This window comes from Protopterus annectens, chromosome 9.part0, assembly GCF_019279795.1.
Source record: "Protopterus annectens isolate FY-2018-M chromosome 9.part0, PAN1.0, whole genome shotgun sequence".
Lineage (NCBI taxonomy): Eukaryota > Metazoa > Chordata > Ceratodontiformes > Protopteridae > Protopterus > Protopterus annectens.
In genome coordinates this window covers 154,132,900-154,153,956 of record NC_056743.1, presented here as the reverse complement: position 1 = coordinate 154,153,956, position 21,057 = coordinate 154,132,900, and the positions used below count along the sequence as shown (strand labels likewise).

General features: G+C 36.8%; 1 protein-coding gene across 2 annotated transcripts in view; it reads left to right on the top strand.

The window, feature by feature from the left end:
- The window catches only part of LOC122810860 (high choriolytic enzyme 1-like), a 160,352-nt gene that overhangs the window by 84,479 nt on the left and 54,816 nt on the right, over positions 1–21,057 (top strand). For both annotated transcript variants that reach the window (XM_044082412.1, XM_044082411.1), the window contains exon 5: positions 9,430–9,547. In XM_044082412.1, the coding sequence (XP_043938347.1) occupies positions 9,430–9,547 (118 nt within the window). The remainder of the gene's footprint in view (positions 1–9,429; positions 9,548–21,057) is intronic.

The following is a 21,057-nucleotide window of genomic DNA, read 5'->3' as shown; positions in this document are numbered from 1 at the left end:
TATATTTATCTGCATTTTGGCTGTTAGCCTCAGTCACTGGCCATCTTGTGAACCAATCTTCTTTCACACAATCCATCCACCTCTTTGCTGGACGTCCTTGCTTCCTCTTACCTTCTTCCTGTCTGTCCCAAATCTTTTTCACCAGATTGTCTTCTTCTTTTCTGCACATGTGCCCAAACCACTGTAATCTGTTCTCTTTGATCTTTCCTGCAATTGGAGCTACTTTGGCTTCTGCTGTTATGTCCTCATTTGTTTGTCTGTCCCACAGTGTGCATCCTACCACCTTTCTCAGGCACTTCATTTCCATCACCTCTAGCTTCTTCACCTTTCCTGCCTTTACTGCCCAGGTTTCTGTACCATACAGTAGCACTGGTCACACCATTGTCTTGTACACCTTACTTTTCAGCTTCTTTGGCATTTTTCTGTCATATACTACACCTAATACTCTATGCCAGTTGGCTGCAGCCCCTCTGATTCTAGCTTTGCCCTTTTCATTCAGACTACCCTTCTCTTCAACTACCCCTCCCAGATACTTGAAGCTGTTTACCTGTTCCACTATCTTCCCATCTAGCTCTATTCTCAGCTTCTTCTGATTTCCCCAATTTAATGGCAGTACCAGTGTCTTATCTGTACTCAGCTTTATCCCATGTGCCTTCAGTTTTGCATTTCATGCCCCTATCCTTTGCTGAAGTTCTTGTTCAGAGTCTACATGTAATACCACATTTATTTATTTATTCCAGTTTGATAACCAGGGAGATCCACTGGGCTCGGGGAGCCCGTTTTCAGTGAAGGCCCGGGGAGAAAAGTTCCAACAACACATAGTTACATGAATAATTACTAAGAAACTTTACATTAATGACAAATAAACATGTAGCATTCATAAAGAAACAAACAATTACAATTTTGATTAGGTGTAAAAGGCAGGTAAATGGCCTTGAGGCTAGATTTTACAGTATAGTTATATATAATAACACAAATGAGCAAGGTTAGCTAGGTGAGAGGTTAGCCAGGAGTAAAAGTGGAGGAGACCTTGAGAGGTATAGGGTGAAGAGTAGAGCTGCATTTCCTGTTTGAGTAAAGGTGAGAATGAAGAAGAGTTTTAAAGTTTTCGAGGTTATCGCAGGTCCTAAGAGTGGAGGGAAGAGCATTCCATTTTTTTGGCTAAGGTGAAGGAAAGCAGAAGTTGACCAGCTGGGTGCTTGGGATTATGGATGGTGATTAGATTTTGGTGGGGAGATCTAAGTGTTCTATGGGGAGTATATGGTTGTAGGATATTGGATAGTGCAGGGTACTTGGTAGGTTGGAATAGTAGTCTATAGGCAGTCATGATTTGGAGAAAGTCAAGTTGGTTATGGAGTTCAAGCCAATTTAATGAGTGAAGGAAGGAACAGTGATGAAAGGAAGATTTGGCTTTGGTAGCAAATCTGGAGATATTATTGTAACATGTTTTTAGTTTGGAGGATAGTGAGGAGGATAAATTAGTAAGCAGAGGGGCGCCATACAGTAGACAGGGAAGGAGATAAGTAGTAGCGAGAGTTAGTCTGGTAGCAGGAGAGAGGAAGTGGTTGTTTCTATAAAGTAGGCCGAGTTTTATGTGGGTTTTCTTTGTTTAGCTGGACGTGAGTATTAAATTTTAGGTGTTCATCAATGGTTACACCAAGAAGTTTGGCGGAGGGAAAGACCTCTAAAATGGAGTTGTTATGGCTGATTATTTGGAATGAGTTTTTATCAATAGGGGAGGACTTAGAAGGAGACAATAGAAGGATTTGAGTTTTGTTAGCATTTAAAGAGAGATGATTTTGGAGCATCCAGTTTTCGGTAGTTGAGAAGGCTGTTTGTGTCAGTAGTTGGAGATCTGTTAAGTTGGAGGAGTAACTTTGTTGATCTGTCCCTCCAACCTGTTTGATAATGTAGTCTATCACCAGTATGAACAGCAGTGGGCTCATAGCTGAACCCTGATGCACACCCATGCCCATTAGGAACCCTTCTGTGAGGCCAAACACTGTTCGTACTTGAGTCATTGGGTCCGTCTACATAGCCTGCACTAATTTTACCAATGTTTCTGGGACTTTGAACCACCACAGTGCTGCCCAGATCAGCTTTCTTGGGACCTTTTCATATGCTTTTTGCAAGTCTAGGAATGCCCAATTGGACTCTTTCCTTATCTCTAGCTTCTTCTCAACCATCTGTCTCACTGCAAACAATGGGTCAGTTTTGCTGCATCCTGATCTGAATCCAAACTGCTCATCTCCCATCTTACATTCTACTGCTGTGTGTATCCATTTATCAATCACCCTCTCCAGAACTTTCATGCAATATAATAAGAGTTTGATGCCTCTGTACTGCCCACATTTGTGCATGTCCCTTTTGTTCTTGTACACTGGCATGAGTATGCTTATTCTTCAGTCATCTGGGATACACCTTTCTCTCCACACTGCTATGAGTACTCTCAGGAGCCATTTCTCCCTTATTTCACCCAGCATCTTTATCATATCTCCTGTAACTTCATCTGAGCCTGCTGCTTTCCCTGACTTCATTTTCCTTAGTGCTGTTTTTACTTCTTCTATGGTAGGCTCCCCTTCCTCTCTCATTGTAGGCTGTTTCTGGGGCAGTGTAACTTCTGCGAAGTTTTCTTCATTCAGAAACTGATGAAAATACTCCTTCCATCTGTCTTTCATGTCCTGTGGACTGGTGAGCAGGTTGTTGCTGGCATCCCTTATGGAGGGTGTCTGACTATCTTCTTTATCTTTCCATCTTTGCCTTGTAACCTGATGTAGTTTCTTTGCACCACTTACTGCATCACTTTCCAGAAGTTGGTACAGTCCCTCCGATGCCCTATTCTTTGCTATTGCAACTCCTTTCTTAGCTTCTTTGTTAGCCAAACAGTAGTCCTTCCTAGCCTGGTCAGTCTTTTCTATCTCCCATTTTTCCCTGCACTCCTTCTTTCTTTTGACCACTTCCTAGAGTTCTTTATTCCACCACCAGCTTTACTTATGTACCTTATTTCTATACCTGGCTCAGCCGCATATCTGTTCTGTAATCCTAACACATGCTGTTTTGAGGCGCTACTATTCTTCATCAACTTCACTGATTTATTCCTCTTTTTGGGTGCTAGACCTTTGAATAATTCCTTAAACTGTTGTACTTTCTCTCCAGTCAACTTCCAGGTCTTCAGCCTGGTCTCTGTTGACCTTAGAGGCTTCTCTGACCACTGTTTGCAGCTGATTGTGGCAACCAGTGGTTTATGTTATAGGCTGACTGTTTCCCTGGGGATGACTTTTCAATCATGGATTCTACCCCAGTGCCTTTTCCTTACTAGGAGGAAGTCTACCTGAGTTGCATGTTGGCTACTTTTGTATGTGATCTTGTGACTGTCTCTCTATCTGAACCATGTGTTGGCTAATATCAAGCCATTTACCAAAGAGAAGTCAATAATGGCTTCTCCTTCTTTATTCCTGTTGCCCCACTCATGTGGACCTAGGCAGTCCTCATATCCTGTTCTATCTGTCCCGATATGTGCATTCAAGTCACCCATTATCAACACCAATTAATGTTGTCCTGCTTTATCTAGTAGGTCCTGTAACTGCTGTCTGAATGCACTCTCTTCCTCACTATCACAACGCTCCTGTGGGCCAAAGGCTGAGATTATGAATACTGCCCTAACATTATAGTGGAGTTTGATTGCCATAAGTCTGTCATTAATTCTGATGATATCCCTCACCTTCTGAAACATCTCTCACCACAATTCCCACACAATTCCCACACCATTTCTAGCCTGTCCCCCTCCTGAGTAGTACACTCTGGGCCCAAGCCAAGTGGCTTTGTTGCACTGCCCTTCCATCTTATCTCTTGGATACATAAAATGTCCAGCCTCCTCCATATCATCTTGTCATCCACTTCCAAGCTGTGTCCTATCAGTGAACCTATATTAAGTGTAGTAATTCTCAGTTCAAGTTTAGCGGGTTGATTGGTTTTATGTCCAGCTTTCCCTCAACAGAGCAATCCCAGGTAACCCAGGCTGGGAAACTAGGCACCATCCGGCCAGCAGCTTATTGACCCAGGACTGCTGGGCTTTATGGTGGACACACACTGGCCAGTAGGGACATCTACACCCCTACCACTGTTAGCAGGGTTCCCTGGTGTAGGTCTAAGTAGGCCATGTCCTCAACCTACTTATCACTGGTAACTACCCTTGCCCCTGTTGTCGACATTAATCAACATGGCCAAATTACCTAGACCCATATTTTACACTATCGAGTGGCTATCCCTACCATGACTTGCAGTCTGTGAGCCTTGTTCTCCTATATTGAGGATACTGCGTACCACAGTAGATGCCCAACATGGTTGGTCTGTACAACTCTGTACAATGCTTCCCCTATAGGGCACAATGTAGAGTCTGTACTGCTGCCCACAGCTCCATTCATTGGTGAATTTTGAGATAGAAAAACTCAGCATGTTTTTAGAAGGTGGGAGGAACCCCACAGCGACATGGGGAGAACATGCAAACTCCAACATAATAAAATTAAAGTCTTTCCATAATCAGTAACTCTAAAGCTGGGGCAGTAGCTATGGCTTGCTTTATATTCTGAATGAATTTTTCTGTTCACTATCCCAAGGGAGGGGCTCTGTTGTATCCTGGTTTAAAAGATTTAAAGATTTGTCAAAGTTTTAGTAATTTCTCATAGTTAGAAATCCAATGTCCACATTATCCTGTTAGACCTAAGAAAGATCTAAGCTGATGCTGAGTAGTTCAACTTGGGGCTTTAGCTATTGCCTTAGTACGAGATGGTGATGTCTGCCTGCTACCCTGACATATCAGATGACCAAGATAACATACATGAAATGACCGTAGCTGCAACTTTTTCTCAACACCTTACGTCCTTTTTCTGCAAGGCTAGTTTAAAGATGTATTGTATTTTTCTGACACTGCTGAAAAAAATCAGATGCTATTAGGAAATCATCTACATATTACACTAACACAGATCTACTTGGAAAGTTCACTTCTTCTAAATCCTTTTTTAGAATTTGAGAAAATAATGGAGGAGATTCACTATATCCCTCTGGTAACAGTATCCATGTATACTGCTGTCCCTTATAAGTAAGGGCAATCCGAAACTGAATTTTAGGGTGGATACATATAGAAAAGAATGCTGAACACAGATCTATCACAGAAAAATATTTTTCTGGAGGTGGTATGCAACTCTGTATTGTTGCTGGATTTGGAACCACAGAAAACGTTGGTAATATTGCATTGTTTACAGTTTTTCAGCTGTCTGTATGGCTTCAACAGGTTGTTGCTCATCTTTTGCTAAGACTGCTAATACCTCCCTCTTTTACTCCATTGGAACATTCAAATACACCCCTTCTGGGGTACAGTAAATAGTACAACCCAGTTTGCATAACAGGTTTCTCTCTAGCAAATTTACTGGTGCAGTACTCAAAAGAAAAGAATGCCTTTCTTTAATTGGTACTAAAGAAATAGGCATAGGTATTGAAACAGGACACGTAACAGGAGGATTTGTTACTCCAACTGCCTTTACTTTATGTTTTGATACTGGTATCTGACTACCTGAGGTTACTTTTAATACAGACCTAGTGGCTGCAGTGTCCACCAGGAAAGTAATTTTCTTTGAATTTATTTTTATTTTAACATAGGGTCCCTTTTGATCTACTAGCAGTTGAGGATTAAGATTTATTTTTGTTTTATTATTCTGACATAGTATGGTAAAAAATGTTATTGTGGTTTGAATTTGAAATATTATTATAGTCATAAGGAGGAGGGGAGGCAGCATGGACAGTAACCATTTCTTTTTAAGAAATCTAATTTTCAGCCTCCTCAACACCCTATTGTCGAAGCTTTTGAGCAATGGGTGTTATATGATTTACATAGTAATAAAGATAGCATTTTTAAGAACTTCAGTAATTGTGTTAAGATTCATAGAGGGGTCTATACTAAATAATTGAAAGTTGAATTTACCGAATAGTATTTCCATCGAAAATAATGTTCAGCGAATTCTGAATATTGCGATCGCAGTATAGTGAAAATCGGAAAACTTGCAATTTCCTCACTGTAGTGCGATCTCGGAATTGGTATATACAATTAGCTTGGGGGTTTGGGGGGCTGCACCCCCCCACAAGAGTGAATTCGCTGAACGGTATTTTCGATGGAAATACCATTCAGTGAATTCAACTTTCGATTATTTAATATAGACCCTTCATAGAGAGATGATGAGACGGCTACAAGAGAATGACAAAACTGTTGCTGTTCAAGCTGACAAAGGTGGGGCCATAGTTATATAGGGGTCTGAAGGCTATGATATGGAAGTGGTTAGACAGCTTAATGATCAAGTTTCTTATTGTAAATTACCTGTAAACCCCATCAATCAGTTTAAAAGTTTTACTGATGGCTTTTTGGTGACAGCAAGGATCAGGATATTATTTCTAACCACCTTTTTAACCAGCTTATAGTGGATGATCCAGTACCCCAATGTTTTTACATTTTACCTAAGATACATAAATCTCCCTTGACACCCCAGGAAGACCGATAGCATCTGTTACTAGGTCTTTGACAGAGCCCCTGTCTTATTATATTGAGAGTCAGTTTAAACTTTTGCTACCCCTGATTAGGGCTAGCTTAAGTGATATTACAGAATTGTTGGGCTTGATGAATGATTTACAGGTGCCCAATAGTGTCTATTAAGGGACTTTTGATGTACAATCTCTATACACTGGTATCCCTCATGAAGGAGGTATCTTAGCAGTGAAATATTGGCTCCATCAGTTGGGTTTATATTCTGATACACATATAGATTTTTTACTTAAACTTTTGGGCCTAGTACTGGAAAATAATGTATTCTGTTATCAAGAGAATTGGTATTTACAAATCAAGGGAAGAGCAATGGGGGCCACGTTTGCCCCCTTATATGCTGACTTACTTATCGAGTATGTTGAGTTTGAGTTGAATTATCATGAAAATAACCCATTTAAGAGCTAGTTAATTATGTGGAGATATTTTTAGATGATTGCTGCTGGGTATGGGATTGGCCCTAAAGAAACATGGAATGACTTTGTGAGATATTTGATTCTGAATTCTTTTGGTATTAAATTTATTGGTAAATTAGATTCATTTACCATAGATTTTCTTGATGTAAATCTTACCAAGTCAATTGATGGTAGCATTGTAATAACATTGTATAGAAAACTGTTTACTAAAAATTCATTGTTGAGAGCTGATAGTTGTCACCCTAAACATACCATCACTAACATACCTAAGGGGGGACAGTTCCTGTGCCCAATTTGTAGTTCTACTAAAACATTTGCTGAAGAAGCCGAAAAAATGAAACATAGGTTTTTTGTCCAGGGGTTATGAAGCTAATACCGTTATACTTGTTTACCAGAGTGCAAAACAGATGCATAGGGAAGAATTACTAGAATGTAAGCCAAAACAGGATGAAGGGTTGAATTTTTAAGATTTTCCAAGATTGATTACTACCTATGGGAGCAATACATTTAGGAAAAGCCAAGTTATTAATGGACATTGGCATATTCTTAAAATTATCCAACTTTTGGTGCCATGCTGGATGATTATTGTCATTTTGGTTATAGAAGGGGTAAAAGCATTGATGGGCACCTTTTGGGTTTTAAAAAGGTAGACGATGTCAGGAACAAAGTGGGTATTAAGAAATTATGTGGTTCTACTTTTTGTGGTAAGTATGTGTATTATAAAGTAGTCTCTAAAACTAAATCATTTCCTTCTTTCAACACTTCTAAGGTACGTGACATTAGACATCTTACTACATGTGATACTGATTGGATTGTTTACATGGCAGTTTGCCGGTGTGGTGCTTTTTGTGTGGGGCAAACATCTTGCCCCTTTAAGCATAAGACAGCTATACATCTTAGTGATATTAACTGCAAACAAAGTAGGAGTGCATTATATAAACGCATTATTGAACATGCAGCTGCCCACTTTATTTTTGTTGGTTTGGACGTTGTAACAGGAAATAATTTATAGATAGATAGATATAGATAGATATAGATATAGATTGTGTGTTTGTGTGTGTGTGTGTGTGTGTGTGTGTGTGTGTGTGTGTGTGTATATATATATATATATATATATATATATATATATATATATATCTGTAGATAGATATCATTGTTACAGTGTTAATTAAGCAATAACCCATGCCTGGGTGTGGATAATGCTGGATTTACCCACGGTTGGTGTGGTTTGGTTGTGAGGGTGAAGCCCGAGTGGCCAAACAAGACAATCGTGGGTAAATCCAGCATTACCCACACCCAGAAGTGGGTTATTGCTAATATACAATGACATTATTTAAGAAAAAAAATATTTACTTTTCTTAAATAATGGCATTGTATAATGCCTCCTTGCTGCCCTTACGCAGCTGTCCAGTATTCTCCGGCAGTTCTGATGTACTGCGTATGCATATGGTTATGCAGTACAACAGAGCTGTGTGTGGAATCAAAGGAGAAAGGAAGATCTTCGTTGCTTTTTAAAAGGTGTCTCGCTATGTTAAAAGAGTTTAACATAGTGAGACAGCTTTAAAAAAAGCAACGGGGAAAGGAAGATCTACGTTGCTTTTTTTAAGATATCTTGCTATGTGAAACTCATTTAACATAGCAAGATAACAGCAACAGAGCTCTTCTGTTCTCCGTTGCTATCCAACACACACACAAAAAAAAAAGACATACTAATGGAAAAAGTCCGGGTGACCGGACCTTTTTCCATTAGTATAAGTCTGATTTACAACAGGCATGCTGACCAATCGGTATGCACATTTTGGAATATTAATGGGGGATCGTTGTATAATTCCATATAATGGGTGATTAGATGGAAATATGAGGAGGAAAACATGATAACTTCATAAGCTGCTCCTCTTCCTCCTCCTTCAGTGGAAACAGACAGGATTCAGTGCTCTACCAGAGTGTCCAATATTATATCATACTGGAGGAAACAGACTCCATAATTCTCTGTCTTCTCTGACTCTGCTTTAAGCTGAAAATGGGCACCCTTCGGTGTGATGGTTCTGGCAGGAAATCCTGGCAAACCACTTTGACCTACCATAAACCACTGCAGACTAACTGGTATGTGATGAGGCTAAACCAAGAAATTTGATGAAACAGTTCTTGTTCCACTGGCATGAGTAGCCTGCAGTAAGAAGTTGAAAAATGACGAAGTACGCTGAGTAAGGAATATGCATGAAAAATTAAATTTATCAACGCAATGTCTGAAATATTTACTCTCATGTGATTCTTCCATCTCTTAAAAAGAAAAAAATATCAATTCCATGTGTCAGCAATATGATAGAAATAATATTCCCAGTAAACCAATGCTTGTTACTGCTGGCACTGTGTTATTCTGCTTCATTCACAAGCAGCCTGATAATATATCCTGTTCCTTCTTTCTAGGTCAAAATGAAGTACAAGTTATAGAATGTGCGATGAAAGGCATACAGAGAAGTACCTGCATTCGATACAGACAACATTCAAAAGAGAAAAGCTACATTTCAATTAAACCACTTGAAGGGTAAATATAGTTTGCTGATTGTGCATACATTAGCAAATGTCTTAGTTACAGCGTGACATGACATAAATTATCTGTTATGCAGAAACACTTACAAGTTCTAGTCGTACCCAATCAGATGTGCTAAAGAGAAGCTAATACACAGCAGTGCATTTAAATTCAATTCCAGCGTTACTGTTCCTCATCTATTTCTCATTCGTTTTTCATATTAAAAGCTAGACAACTACTCTTTTATTTAGTCTTCTTTATTCTTTATGCTACTCTGGGCATTAAAACTACTGCTGTTCTGAAAGAACTAAATTGGCTCGAACTCATATAACACCTAAGCCTAGTACAGCTGTCTTCTGCATATAAAATGATATGTACACTTGATTGCTGGCCAGCTCTCAAATCTGTCCTAAAACCCTACATCCCTACAAGGGCCCTCCATTCTGGAAACAAACAGCTCCTAATCGTCTACATTCCAAGCAAAAGAGCTGGGCAGTGCCTATACTCTCTACCAACAGACATTACTATGATTGGAAGCTTTTACAACTTCAAACACACCACAGTAGACAAATCCTGGATCCACACACAAAAGAACAGCAACTCGGATGAACAGTATAAATCCTGTTTTTATTAAGCGCTTTTCGTCCTGCTGAATCTTAGAACTTCTTCAGATAAAAGCATTCAATCAAGCCTTCAATAAAATACACATTTCCTAAAACATGTGACATAAAATCAACCAGTAATGTGCTATCCAATTAAATTAAAAAATATAAATAGTAATAAGTAATCAATAATGTTAAAAGTTATAGTTAAAAGTTACTTCCCCAAATGAACAATCAATGTTGTATTTCACAAAGAATCTCAACTGTACAACAATGTATATTTAAAATATATACATATAACTCACTGTCTATTAAGGCTAAGGAGTTTAAGAATGCAAGAAACTGAACATGTTTCATTTAACCCAGGGTAGTGGTATGACTTCAGCCAAAGTTGCCATAAAAGCTCAAGTTTTTCTAAAAGCAAAGGATGTGGGCCTCCCCTTATGTCCATACTGACTTGGTCAACTAAAATTAAGTTAAAACTGTGGTTTGGGTATTCCACTGTATGCCTTGCTAATGCATTTTCTAGTTTCTTTCTAGTAATACTATAATGTGCTCATATATTCTCTCTTTGAATTTCTGTTCTATCTTACCGATGTAAAATGCTGGACAGGAGTGGCACTGAGCTAGATAAACTACCAATTTGGAGTCACAGTTATATTTTCTCTCTGTCTTGTACTTTTTGTTTCTAATACTAAAAGTATTACCTTCTACAATAAACTTACAACACCTACACATACCACAATACCTACACATACCACAATTAAAAGTGCCTGGATATTTCACCATATAGGGGAAATTCTTCTCTAAAATTGTCTTAATGTTATTACCTCTCTTAAAGACAACATGTGGGTAACTAGGTCATTTTTTAACGATTGAACTGTCATTAACTAATAAAGTCCAATTCTTCCAGATGATTTTCTTAAAATCTAAGGCCTCTATACTATACGGTGTAGTGAAACTACATGTAAAGGAATTTAAGTTTGTAGTTCCTATATTATTAGCAACTATACTCAAAGTGTCTGTATTTTCCAATGGCTCAAGTTGGGCTCTATTATTATTTAATAATAGTTTAAATATCCCTCTGTACCTTTTACTACAAATTTCATCTGTTAGGCTCAAAGTTAGTGATTCGGGGTACCCACATTGAAGAAACATAATCTTTAAGTTGCCACATTCAGTAAGAAAGTTATCTTCCTTCGTTATCGTCCTTGCCCCTTCGACTAACTGACCTTTTACAACAGATCTTTTTTACTGATATGGGTGACTGCTAGAAAAATGGAGGAAGGTATTACAATATGTTGCTTTTCTAAAAATTTTTGTAATGTACTGCAGTTTACTCATGTCTTTTTTTAATTCAATATCTGAATAGGTATTAACTTGTGTGTTAAAGTTACTAGTAAATCTCAAAAAAGGTGTAGTATTATTAAAATAGTCTATTAGGTCCAGGGCAAATTAGTTGTTGCCTTTCATAATAATAAATATATCATCCAAGTAATGAGTCTAAAAGTGGATCTGTTCATTTATTAAATCTTTGGATAAAATATATTCTGACTCCCAAAAAGCCATAACTAAATTGACAAAGCTCGCCCCACAAGGGGAGCCCATAGCCACTCCGATTTTTTGATGGTAGTATTCACTGCCAAAACTAATATAATTATTAGATAAAATAATATCCAATAATTCTTCTATTAATGATATTTCTATTGTTGGTACATTGTTTTTCCTCAACATATATGAGACCCATTCTATTCCCGTAGCATGTGGGATACACGTGTAAAAGCCTCTTACGTCGACTGTTAGGAAATTATTTTCTTCCAACTCTAAATCATTACTTGTAGACAAAAATGACCAAGAATCTTTACAAATTTGCTTCATATGTTGAATATAGTTTTTCAACATAGCATCAACTACCCTTGTACAGGAATAGATAACAGAGATACGTGCATCCACAAGGGGCCTCATCAGGGGGGTTATTCATATTTTTGTTGATCTTAGGAATTCCATATAGGACTGGAATTCTGGGAGCTGGCATAGTCAAATAATTAAACATGCTAAAGTCTATTTTTGTCCCTATAAATAAGTCATTTATATAGGTCTTAATATGTCCGTAAGCTATATTTAGCTCATTAAGGGTAATTCTCTCATATGTGTCACTTAACAACAATTGTTTCATCCTATTTACATAGTCCTCTAGATCCATAAAAATGAGACCCCTGCCCTTGTCAGGTTTCATAATGCGTAATGGTAATTTCTATAATACATTTAAGTCAAGCCATTCAGTTTTACTCATATTGTAATTCAGATTTTTATTACTTCTATTGCTACCAAAAGCTGCCCTAAAATCAGGTTCACAAACTCTCTCAAAAAATGCCACTGTAGGTTCTGTTAGTGGGATAAAGGTGCCCACATCGGTAGAACACCACAAACACTCACAGGAAGACTGGCCAGCGAAAGTAACTGACCTTAGTTTTGAAGAGCTTACAAGTACTGAAAACAATTGCAAAATTATATGCAATACAAAACGTGACTATAAGTTTTATAACTTTTCATCATTTGAAGTTGACTCAGATTTAGTGAACTGTTTAGCTAAAGGCTTGACGTTTGTTCCTGCCCGACATGCAGACATTGCAAAAACTGTGTTTGATTTTAAACTGTTTATTCAGAAGCTGAATTTTAATCTTCTTATAAACAATAGCCATTATATTAATATGGATTTTCGTATATCAAGTACTTTTAACCAACCAACACACCCTACAGTGGCATTTTTAGAGAGAGTTTCTGAACTTGATTTTAGAGAAGTTTTTGGTAGTAATACAAGTAATAAAAATGTGAATTACAATATGAGTAAAACTGAATGGCTTGACTTAAATGTATTACAGAAATTACCATTACGCATTATGAAACCTGACAAGGGTGGGGGGGCTCGTTTTTATGGATCTAGAGGACTATGTAAATAGGATGAAACAATTAAGTGACACATATGAGAGAATTACCTGTAATGAGCTAAATATAGCTTACAAACGTATTAAGACCTATATAAATGACTTATTTATAGAGGAAAAAATAGATGTTAGCATGTTTAATTATTTGACTATGCCATCTCCAAGAATTCCAATCCTATTTGGAATTCCTAAGATCCACAAAAATACCAATAACCCCCTGACGAGGCTCCTTGTGGATGCACGTAACTCTATTACCTATTCCTGTCCAAGGGGTAGTTGATGCTATGTTGAAAAACTATATTCAGCATATGAAGCAAATTTCTAAGTATTCTTGGTAATTTTTGTTTAGTATTAATGATTTAGAGTTCAAGGAAGAATATAATTTCCTAACAGTCGACGTAAGAGACCTTTACACGTCTATCCCATATGCTACGGGAATAGAATGGGTCTCATATATGTTGAGGAAAAACAATGTACCAACAACAGAAATGTCATTAATTATCTAATAATTATATTATTTTTGACAACGAATACTAACATCAAAAAATCGGAGTGGCTGTGGGCTCCCCTTATGGGGCGAGCTTTGCCAATTTAATTATAGCTTTTTGGGAGTCAGAATATATTTTGTCCAAAGATTTAATAAATGAACAGATCCACTTTTACACCCGTTACTTGGACGATATCTTTATTATTATGAAAGGCGACAACAAACTTCCCTGGACCTGATAGACTATTTTAATAATACTACACCTTTTTTGAGATTTACTAGTAACTTTAACATAAAAGTTATTACCTATTTAGATATTGATTCAAAAAAAGGCGTGAGTAAACAGCAGTACATTGCAAACATTTTTAGAAAAGCAACATATTCTAATACCTTCCTCCATTTTTCTAGCAGTCACCCATATCAGCAAAAAAGATCTGTTATAAAAGGTCAGTTAGTCTGAGCGGCGAGGGTGATAACAAAGGAAGATGACTTTCTTACTGAATATGACAACTTTAAAAATATGTTTCTTCTACATGGGTACCCTGAATCACTAATTTCAAGCCTAACAGATGACATTTGTAGTAAAAGGTACAGCGGAATATTTAAACCATTATTAAATAATAATAGAGCCCATCTTGAGCCATTGGAAAATACAGACACATTGAGTGTAGTTGCTAATAATATAGGAACTGCAAACTTAAATTCCTTTACATGTAGTTTCACTACACCGTATAGTATAGAAGACTTAGATTTTAAGAAAATCGTCTGTAAGAATTCGAATTTTATTAGTTAACGACAGTTCGATCATTAAAAAATTACCTAGTTACCCACATGTTGTCTTTAAGAGGGGTAATAACATTAAGACCATTTTAGAGAAGAATTTCCCCTATATGGTGAAACATCCAGGCACTTTTAAGTGTGGTATGTCTAGGTATTGTGGTACGTGTAGGTGTTGTAAGTTTATTGTAGAAGGTAATACTTTTAGCATTAGAAACAAAAAGTACAAGACAGAGAGAAAATATAACTGTGACTCCAAATTGGTAGTTTATCTAGCTCAGTGCCACTCCTGTCCAGCATTTTACGTCAGTAAGACGGAATGGAAATTCAAAGAGAGAATATATGAGCACATTTTTAATATTACTAGAAAGAAACTAGAAAATGCATTAGCAAGGCATACAGTGGAATACCCAAACCACAGTTTTAACTTTATCGTAGTTGACCATGTCAGTATGGACATAAGGAGAGGCCCATATCCTTTGCTTTTAGAAAGACTTGAGCTTTTATGGCAACTTCGGCTGGAGTCATACCACTACCCTGGGTTAAATGAAACATGTTCAATTTCATACATCCTTAAACTCCTTAGCCTTAATAGACAGTGAGTTATATGTATATATTTTAAATATACATTGTTGTACAGTCGAGATTCTTTGTGAAATACAACATTCATTGTTCATTTGGGGAAGTAATTTTTGACTATAATTTTTAACATTATTGATTACTAATTAGTATTTATATTTTTTAATTTAATTGGATATCACATTATTGGTTGATTTTATGTCACATGATTTAGGAAATGTGTATTTTATTCAGGCTTGATTGAATGCTTTTATCTGAAGAAGTTTTGAGATTCAGCAGGATGAAAAGCGCTTAATAAAAATAGGATTTATACTGTTCATCTGAGTTGATGTTCCTTTGTGTGTGGATCCAGGAGTTGTTACTGTGGTTTTCTTAGTTTATCGTTCCTTGTGCGGTATGGCAACTGAAGGTTTGAACAGTTCTCCATTGATTCTTTTGCAAACTTCACAAACTTCACAAAGTATTAGTGAAGAACCTGGTAATTTGACTGTAATTAATTAATCTGTTAACCCAGCGAGTGGAAGACCTAACTGTTAGAATAGACACTTTATCGAGACTACAACCACAACTAAATGTGAATAACCAAGGGGACAATGTGAACCCAGGTTCTTCTATGAACTTTTATGATGCTGAGTTTTTTCCCCAAGTAACACCACGTAATTCTAACAATGGCAATATTGGTCCAGGAGTAATGGGAACCCAGAGCAATGGTACTTTTCAACAGGTAGCAGTGACGGATTCTAACAACTCATCCACCTCGGGGCTGATTGGAGCTCCTAACATCAGTAACTGGTTGAATGAACCAATATATTTAGGAAAACAACAAGTTGACAACCTTCAAGAGCACCGAGCCAGAGGCAATGCTGACATTTCTACCAATTTAAAAATCCTGGACCATAAAGTGCTTAAATATAAAAAATTACAACTCGAGATTGTTTATTTCTCTGAATGTATTAAATGGAAACTTGTTCCAAAAGGTCTGCGTAGCTGGCAATATCCGACCGGCTTAGAAGCCGGTTCTGCATTTCATCATGAATTGATTATTTTATTTGACATACATGGACTAGAGTTGCTTGATCTCATGATAAAACATTATCAAGTCATGACTGACTGTTTATTTAAAGAAATTACTGATCTAGATAACCTGATTCAAAGTAATGAAGACTTTGCATACTATAGTTTCAAATACAATCGAATCTTTAGTAGTATAGATCAACATATTCCTAAATTAAGAGCAACAAAAGTTAAAAAGCTGAACAGAGACTGCCTGGACTATGGTAATGAATCAGCGTATCCAAGACATCCTCCCTCACAGTCCTGGAACCGGATTGGTGGGTTACAATCTGACTTACAGGAACTAGATGGAGACTTTAACAACGAGGTTATAAGTGTACCTGTGACCCCGAATAGGTATGTGAACAAGAATAATTTAACCGCGACCCATTGAAGTGAACGGATCCAAAATAATTAGAACAATTCAATTCACAGCAAAGGAAACATTAATCCTGGTAATCATGGAAGTACTTATACCAACCAGAATCAAGCTACCTACCAGAGAACAACAGAAAATTTTCAATCCGGCAGGCCGATGAACCAACAGTCAGGTCGCCCACACTGGCAGAACACCCCAAACACTCGCAGGAAGAACGGCCAGAGAAGGTAACTGCCCTTAGTTTTGAAGAGCTTACAAATACTGAAAACAATTGTATGTTTATATACAATACAGAATGTGACTTTAAGGTTTATAACTTTTTGTCATTTGAAGTTGAACTCTGATTTAGTGAACTGTTTAGCTAAAGGCTTAAAGTTTGTTCCTGACCGACATGCAGACATCGCAAAAGCTGTGCTTGATTTTAAACTGTTTATTCCGAAGCTTAATTTGGGCCTTCTTATGGACAATAGCCATTATAATAATATGGATTTTCGTATATCAAGTACCTGTAACCCACCAACACACCCTAGGGTGGCGTTTTTTGAGAGAGTTTATGAACCTGATTTTAGGGCAGTTTTTGGTAGTAATAGAAGTAATAAAAATGTGAATTACAATAAGAGTAAAACTGAATGGCTTGACTTAACTGTATTACGGAAATTACCATTACGCATTATGAAACCAGAAAAGATTGGAGGGTTTGTTTTTATGGATCTAGAGGACTATGTAAATAGGATGAAACAATTGTTGATAATTGTCACATATGAGAGAATTACCCTTAATGAGCTAAATATAGCTTACGGATGTATTAAGACCTATATAAATGACTTATTTATAGAGGCAAAAATAGATGTTAGTATGTTTAATTATTTGACTATGCCAGCTCCCAGAATTCTAGTCCTATTTGGAATCCCTAAGATCCACATAAATATGAATATCCCCTCCACGATGAGACCCCTTGTGGATGCACGTAACTCTATTACCTATTCCTGTGCAAGAGTAGTTGATGCTATATTGAAAAAATATGTATTCAGCATATGAAGCAAGTTTGCAAAGATTCTTGGACATTTTTGTCTAGTATTAAAGATTTAGGGTTCAAGGAAGAAGATAATTTCCTAATAGTCGACGTAAGAGGCCTTTACACATCTATCCCACATGCTACAGGAATAGAATGGGTCTCATATAGGTTGAGGAAAAACAATGTACCAACAATGGAAATATCATTAATAAAAGAATTATTGGATATTATTTTATCTAATAATTATATTATTTTTGACAACGAATACTATCATCAAAAAATCGGAGTGGCTATGGGCTCATCTTGTGGGGTGAGCTTTGCCAATTTAATTATGTTTTTTTGGGAGTCGGAATATATTTTTTCCAAAGATTTAATAAATGAACAGATCCACTTTTACACCCATTACTTGGACAATATCTTTATTATTAAGAAAGGCAACAACAAACTTCCCCTGGACCTGATAGACTATTTTAATAATACTACACCTCTTTTTGAGATTTACTAGTAACTTTAACATACAAGTTATTACCTATTTAGATACTGAATTAAAAAAAAGATGTGAGTAAACAGCCGTACATTGCAAAATTTTTTAGAAAAGCAACATATTCTAATATCTTCCTCTATTTTTCTAGCAGTCACCCATATCAGCAAAAAAGATCTGTTATAAAAGGTCAGTTAGTCCAAGCGGCAAGGATAACAGAGGATGATGACTTTCTTACTGAATATGACAACTTAAAGAATATGTTTCTTCAATGTGGGTACCCTGAATCATTCATTTCAAGCCTAACAGATGAAATTTGTAGTAAAAGATACAGAGGGATATTTAAACCATTATTAAATAATAATAGAGCCCAACTTGGGCCATTGGAAAATACAGACAAATTGAGTGTAGTTGCTAATAATATAGGAACTACAAACTTAAATTCTTTTACATGTAGTTTCACTACTCTGTATAGTATAGAGGCCTTAGAGTTTAAGAAAATCATCTGGAAAAATTTGAAATTATTAGTAAATGACAGTTCAGTCGTTAAAATATTACCTAGTTACCCACAAGGTTCCCCTATATGGTAAAACATCCAGGCACTTTTAAGTGTGGTACATGTAGGTAGTGTAAATTTATTGCACAAGGTAATACTTTTGGTATTATAAACAAAAAGTACAAGACAGAGAGAAAATATAACTGTGACTCCAAATTGGTAGTTTATCTAGCTCAGTGCCACTCCTGTCCAGCATTTTACGTTGGTAAGACGGAATGGAAATTCAAAAAGAGAATATATGAGCACATTTATTTTATTACTAGAAAGAAACTAGAAAATGCATTAGCAAGGCATACAGCGGAATACCGAAACCACAGTTTTAACTTTATCGTAGTTGACCAAGTCAGTATGGACATAAGGGGAGGCCCATATCCTTTACTTTTAGAAAGACTTGAGCTTTTATGGCAACTTCGGCTGGAGTCATACCACTACCCTGGGTTAAATGAAACATGTTCAATTTCATGCATCCTTAAACTCCTTAGCCTTAATAGACAGTGAGTTATATGTATATATTTTAAATATACATTGTTGTACAGTCGAGATTCTTTGTGAAATACAACATTCATTGTTTATTTGGGGAAGTAACATTTAACTATAACATTTAACATTATTGATTACTTATTACTATTTATATTTGTTAATTTAATTGGATAGCACATTGTTGGGTGATTTTTTTCACATGATTTAGGAAATGTGTATTTTATTGAAGGCTTGATTGAATGCTTTTATCTGAAGAAGTTCTGAGATTCAGCAGGACAAAAAGCTGAATCTGTTCATCCAAGTTGCTGTTCCTTTGTTTGTGAACTTCAAACACACCCTAAGAAAACATTTTCTATGTCATAAGACCTGCCCCTGCTCTTTCCATAACAGGGGGACTCCGTTCACTCTCTAGAAGCTTACCTTTCTATACCTAAACAGGAATTTCCTCAAGTAACCACTAGCATATTGGACTAACAGACTTTACATATTTCTACTCCCTTAACTTCCTCATCCTTCTAAGCATCTACTTGCATCTAATGTTCTGATCCTCAGTCTTTACCTTACTTCTACCTGATGTATATAAAACAAGAGAGAGAGAGAGAGTTTGCAATCTACCACTTTAATTTAGTACATGTTTTATTATTGTAGCTATCTCTCTATACTTATTTTGTATTTATTACTGTATCCACCTCTCTGTACTTATTTAGTATTCAGTTATTATTAACGTGTGCTTTAATACCCGTTTTTATCTTGTTCATGTGCATTGTATTAACTTCATGTATCATTTGGAGCTTTACTCCCCGGGCCTCTGCTGAAACTGGGTTCCAGGCCCAATCAGACTTTCCCTGTAAACAAATGTTAAATAAATAAATACATTTCTTTTTCATCTTTCCCCAACTTAGTAATGCATGCTGACCATAAGCCTGCCCCTGACCCTAACTCTAACCCTACACTTTATGTAAAAAAAACCTTAGCATTACCAATATTCAGTTGAGATTTTGGCAAATGTAAATAATTTTCCTTTAGCGATCCTTTGAACATTTAGTGTTAAGATTTTCAGTAATATCAATGTTCAAATGATTTTTGCTAGTGTTGTAGTGTTCAGCATTTAAATAATTTATTCATTCATATTGTAATCAAAGGCACCTACCTTATGTAATCCTGGACAATGCCATTCTTTCAAATGCTAGATATGTTTCTGTACCTGATGAGGTCTTAGCTGGGGTTGTTTTCAGTGTATCCTTAGGATTATCTAACACCTTGTTGAAGATGATGTGGAAGCCTGAGCTCTATTCAAGTTTATTCTCAACAGAGTCAAGGGTTATACAATTTTTATGGGAGACATTGAGTGCCTATCTGCTACAGGATGTACCAGTTCAGCTCTGCATTAATTTATTTCCAGTTGAACAACAGATATTGGCACTGAAGATGTCGGTGTTCAAACCTCTGTTATTCAGCTGCACTGTATCCATCACTGCCCAGGTTACAGTATCTCTAGCAGAATAGATAGAATCTATTTAGCTCAAACTCTCCTGGGATGTCAATCCTTTTCTGATACCTTCCCCTAAATCTGTTCTTACCATGAAGCCCCAGCAATTCAGCTCATTCCTTTTAACCCTCTTCCATTCAAAACCTCATGACTCTCCTCCATACTCCATACATGCAAACTTCACAGTGAAACTAGCCACTATAACTCAAGTATTTTTGAAAGCCCATTACTACATGATATCTCTATTTGCTTTCTATATGTCAGATTGTACAAGATAAATGGTTTATTAAAGATTTAGGAAAGAAATCCTCTCCAGTTACAAGATCAATAAAATCAGTATTGCATGCTTACATCAGAAATCTGCCTCCAATATTTAAAATACTTAATGTTTCATTTTCATGAGTTTAGAGGTACATACACTCATTATTATCAAAACTGAAACTGCCTTGGACTGACCCTTTTTACAATATTATAATGTCTTCCCGCAGGTTTATAGCAGGTAAGCCCAGCAATGTCGAGTCAGTGTGCAGCAGTACAACATATGTCATCAGAAATCCTGCAGCCTGCATCTGTCACACTTAGAAACCCTTCAACACTTTCACTGTCACTTCCAGGCTCCATGATCTGTGTTTCTTATAAACACTGCTAGCTAATCAGGCATTTTCAAGGCCAGACGCCACAT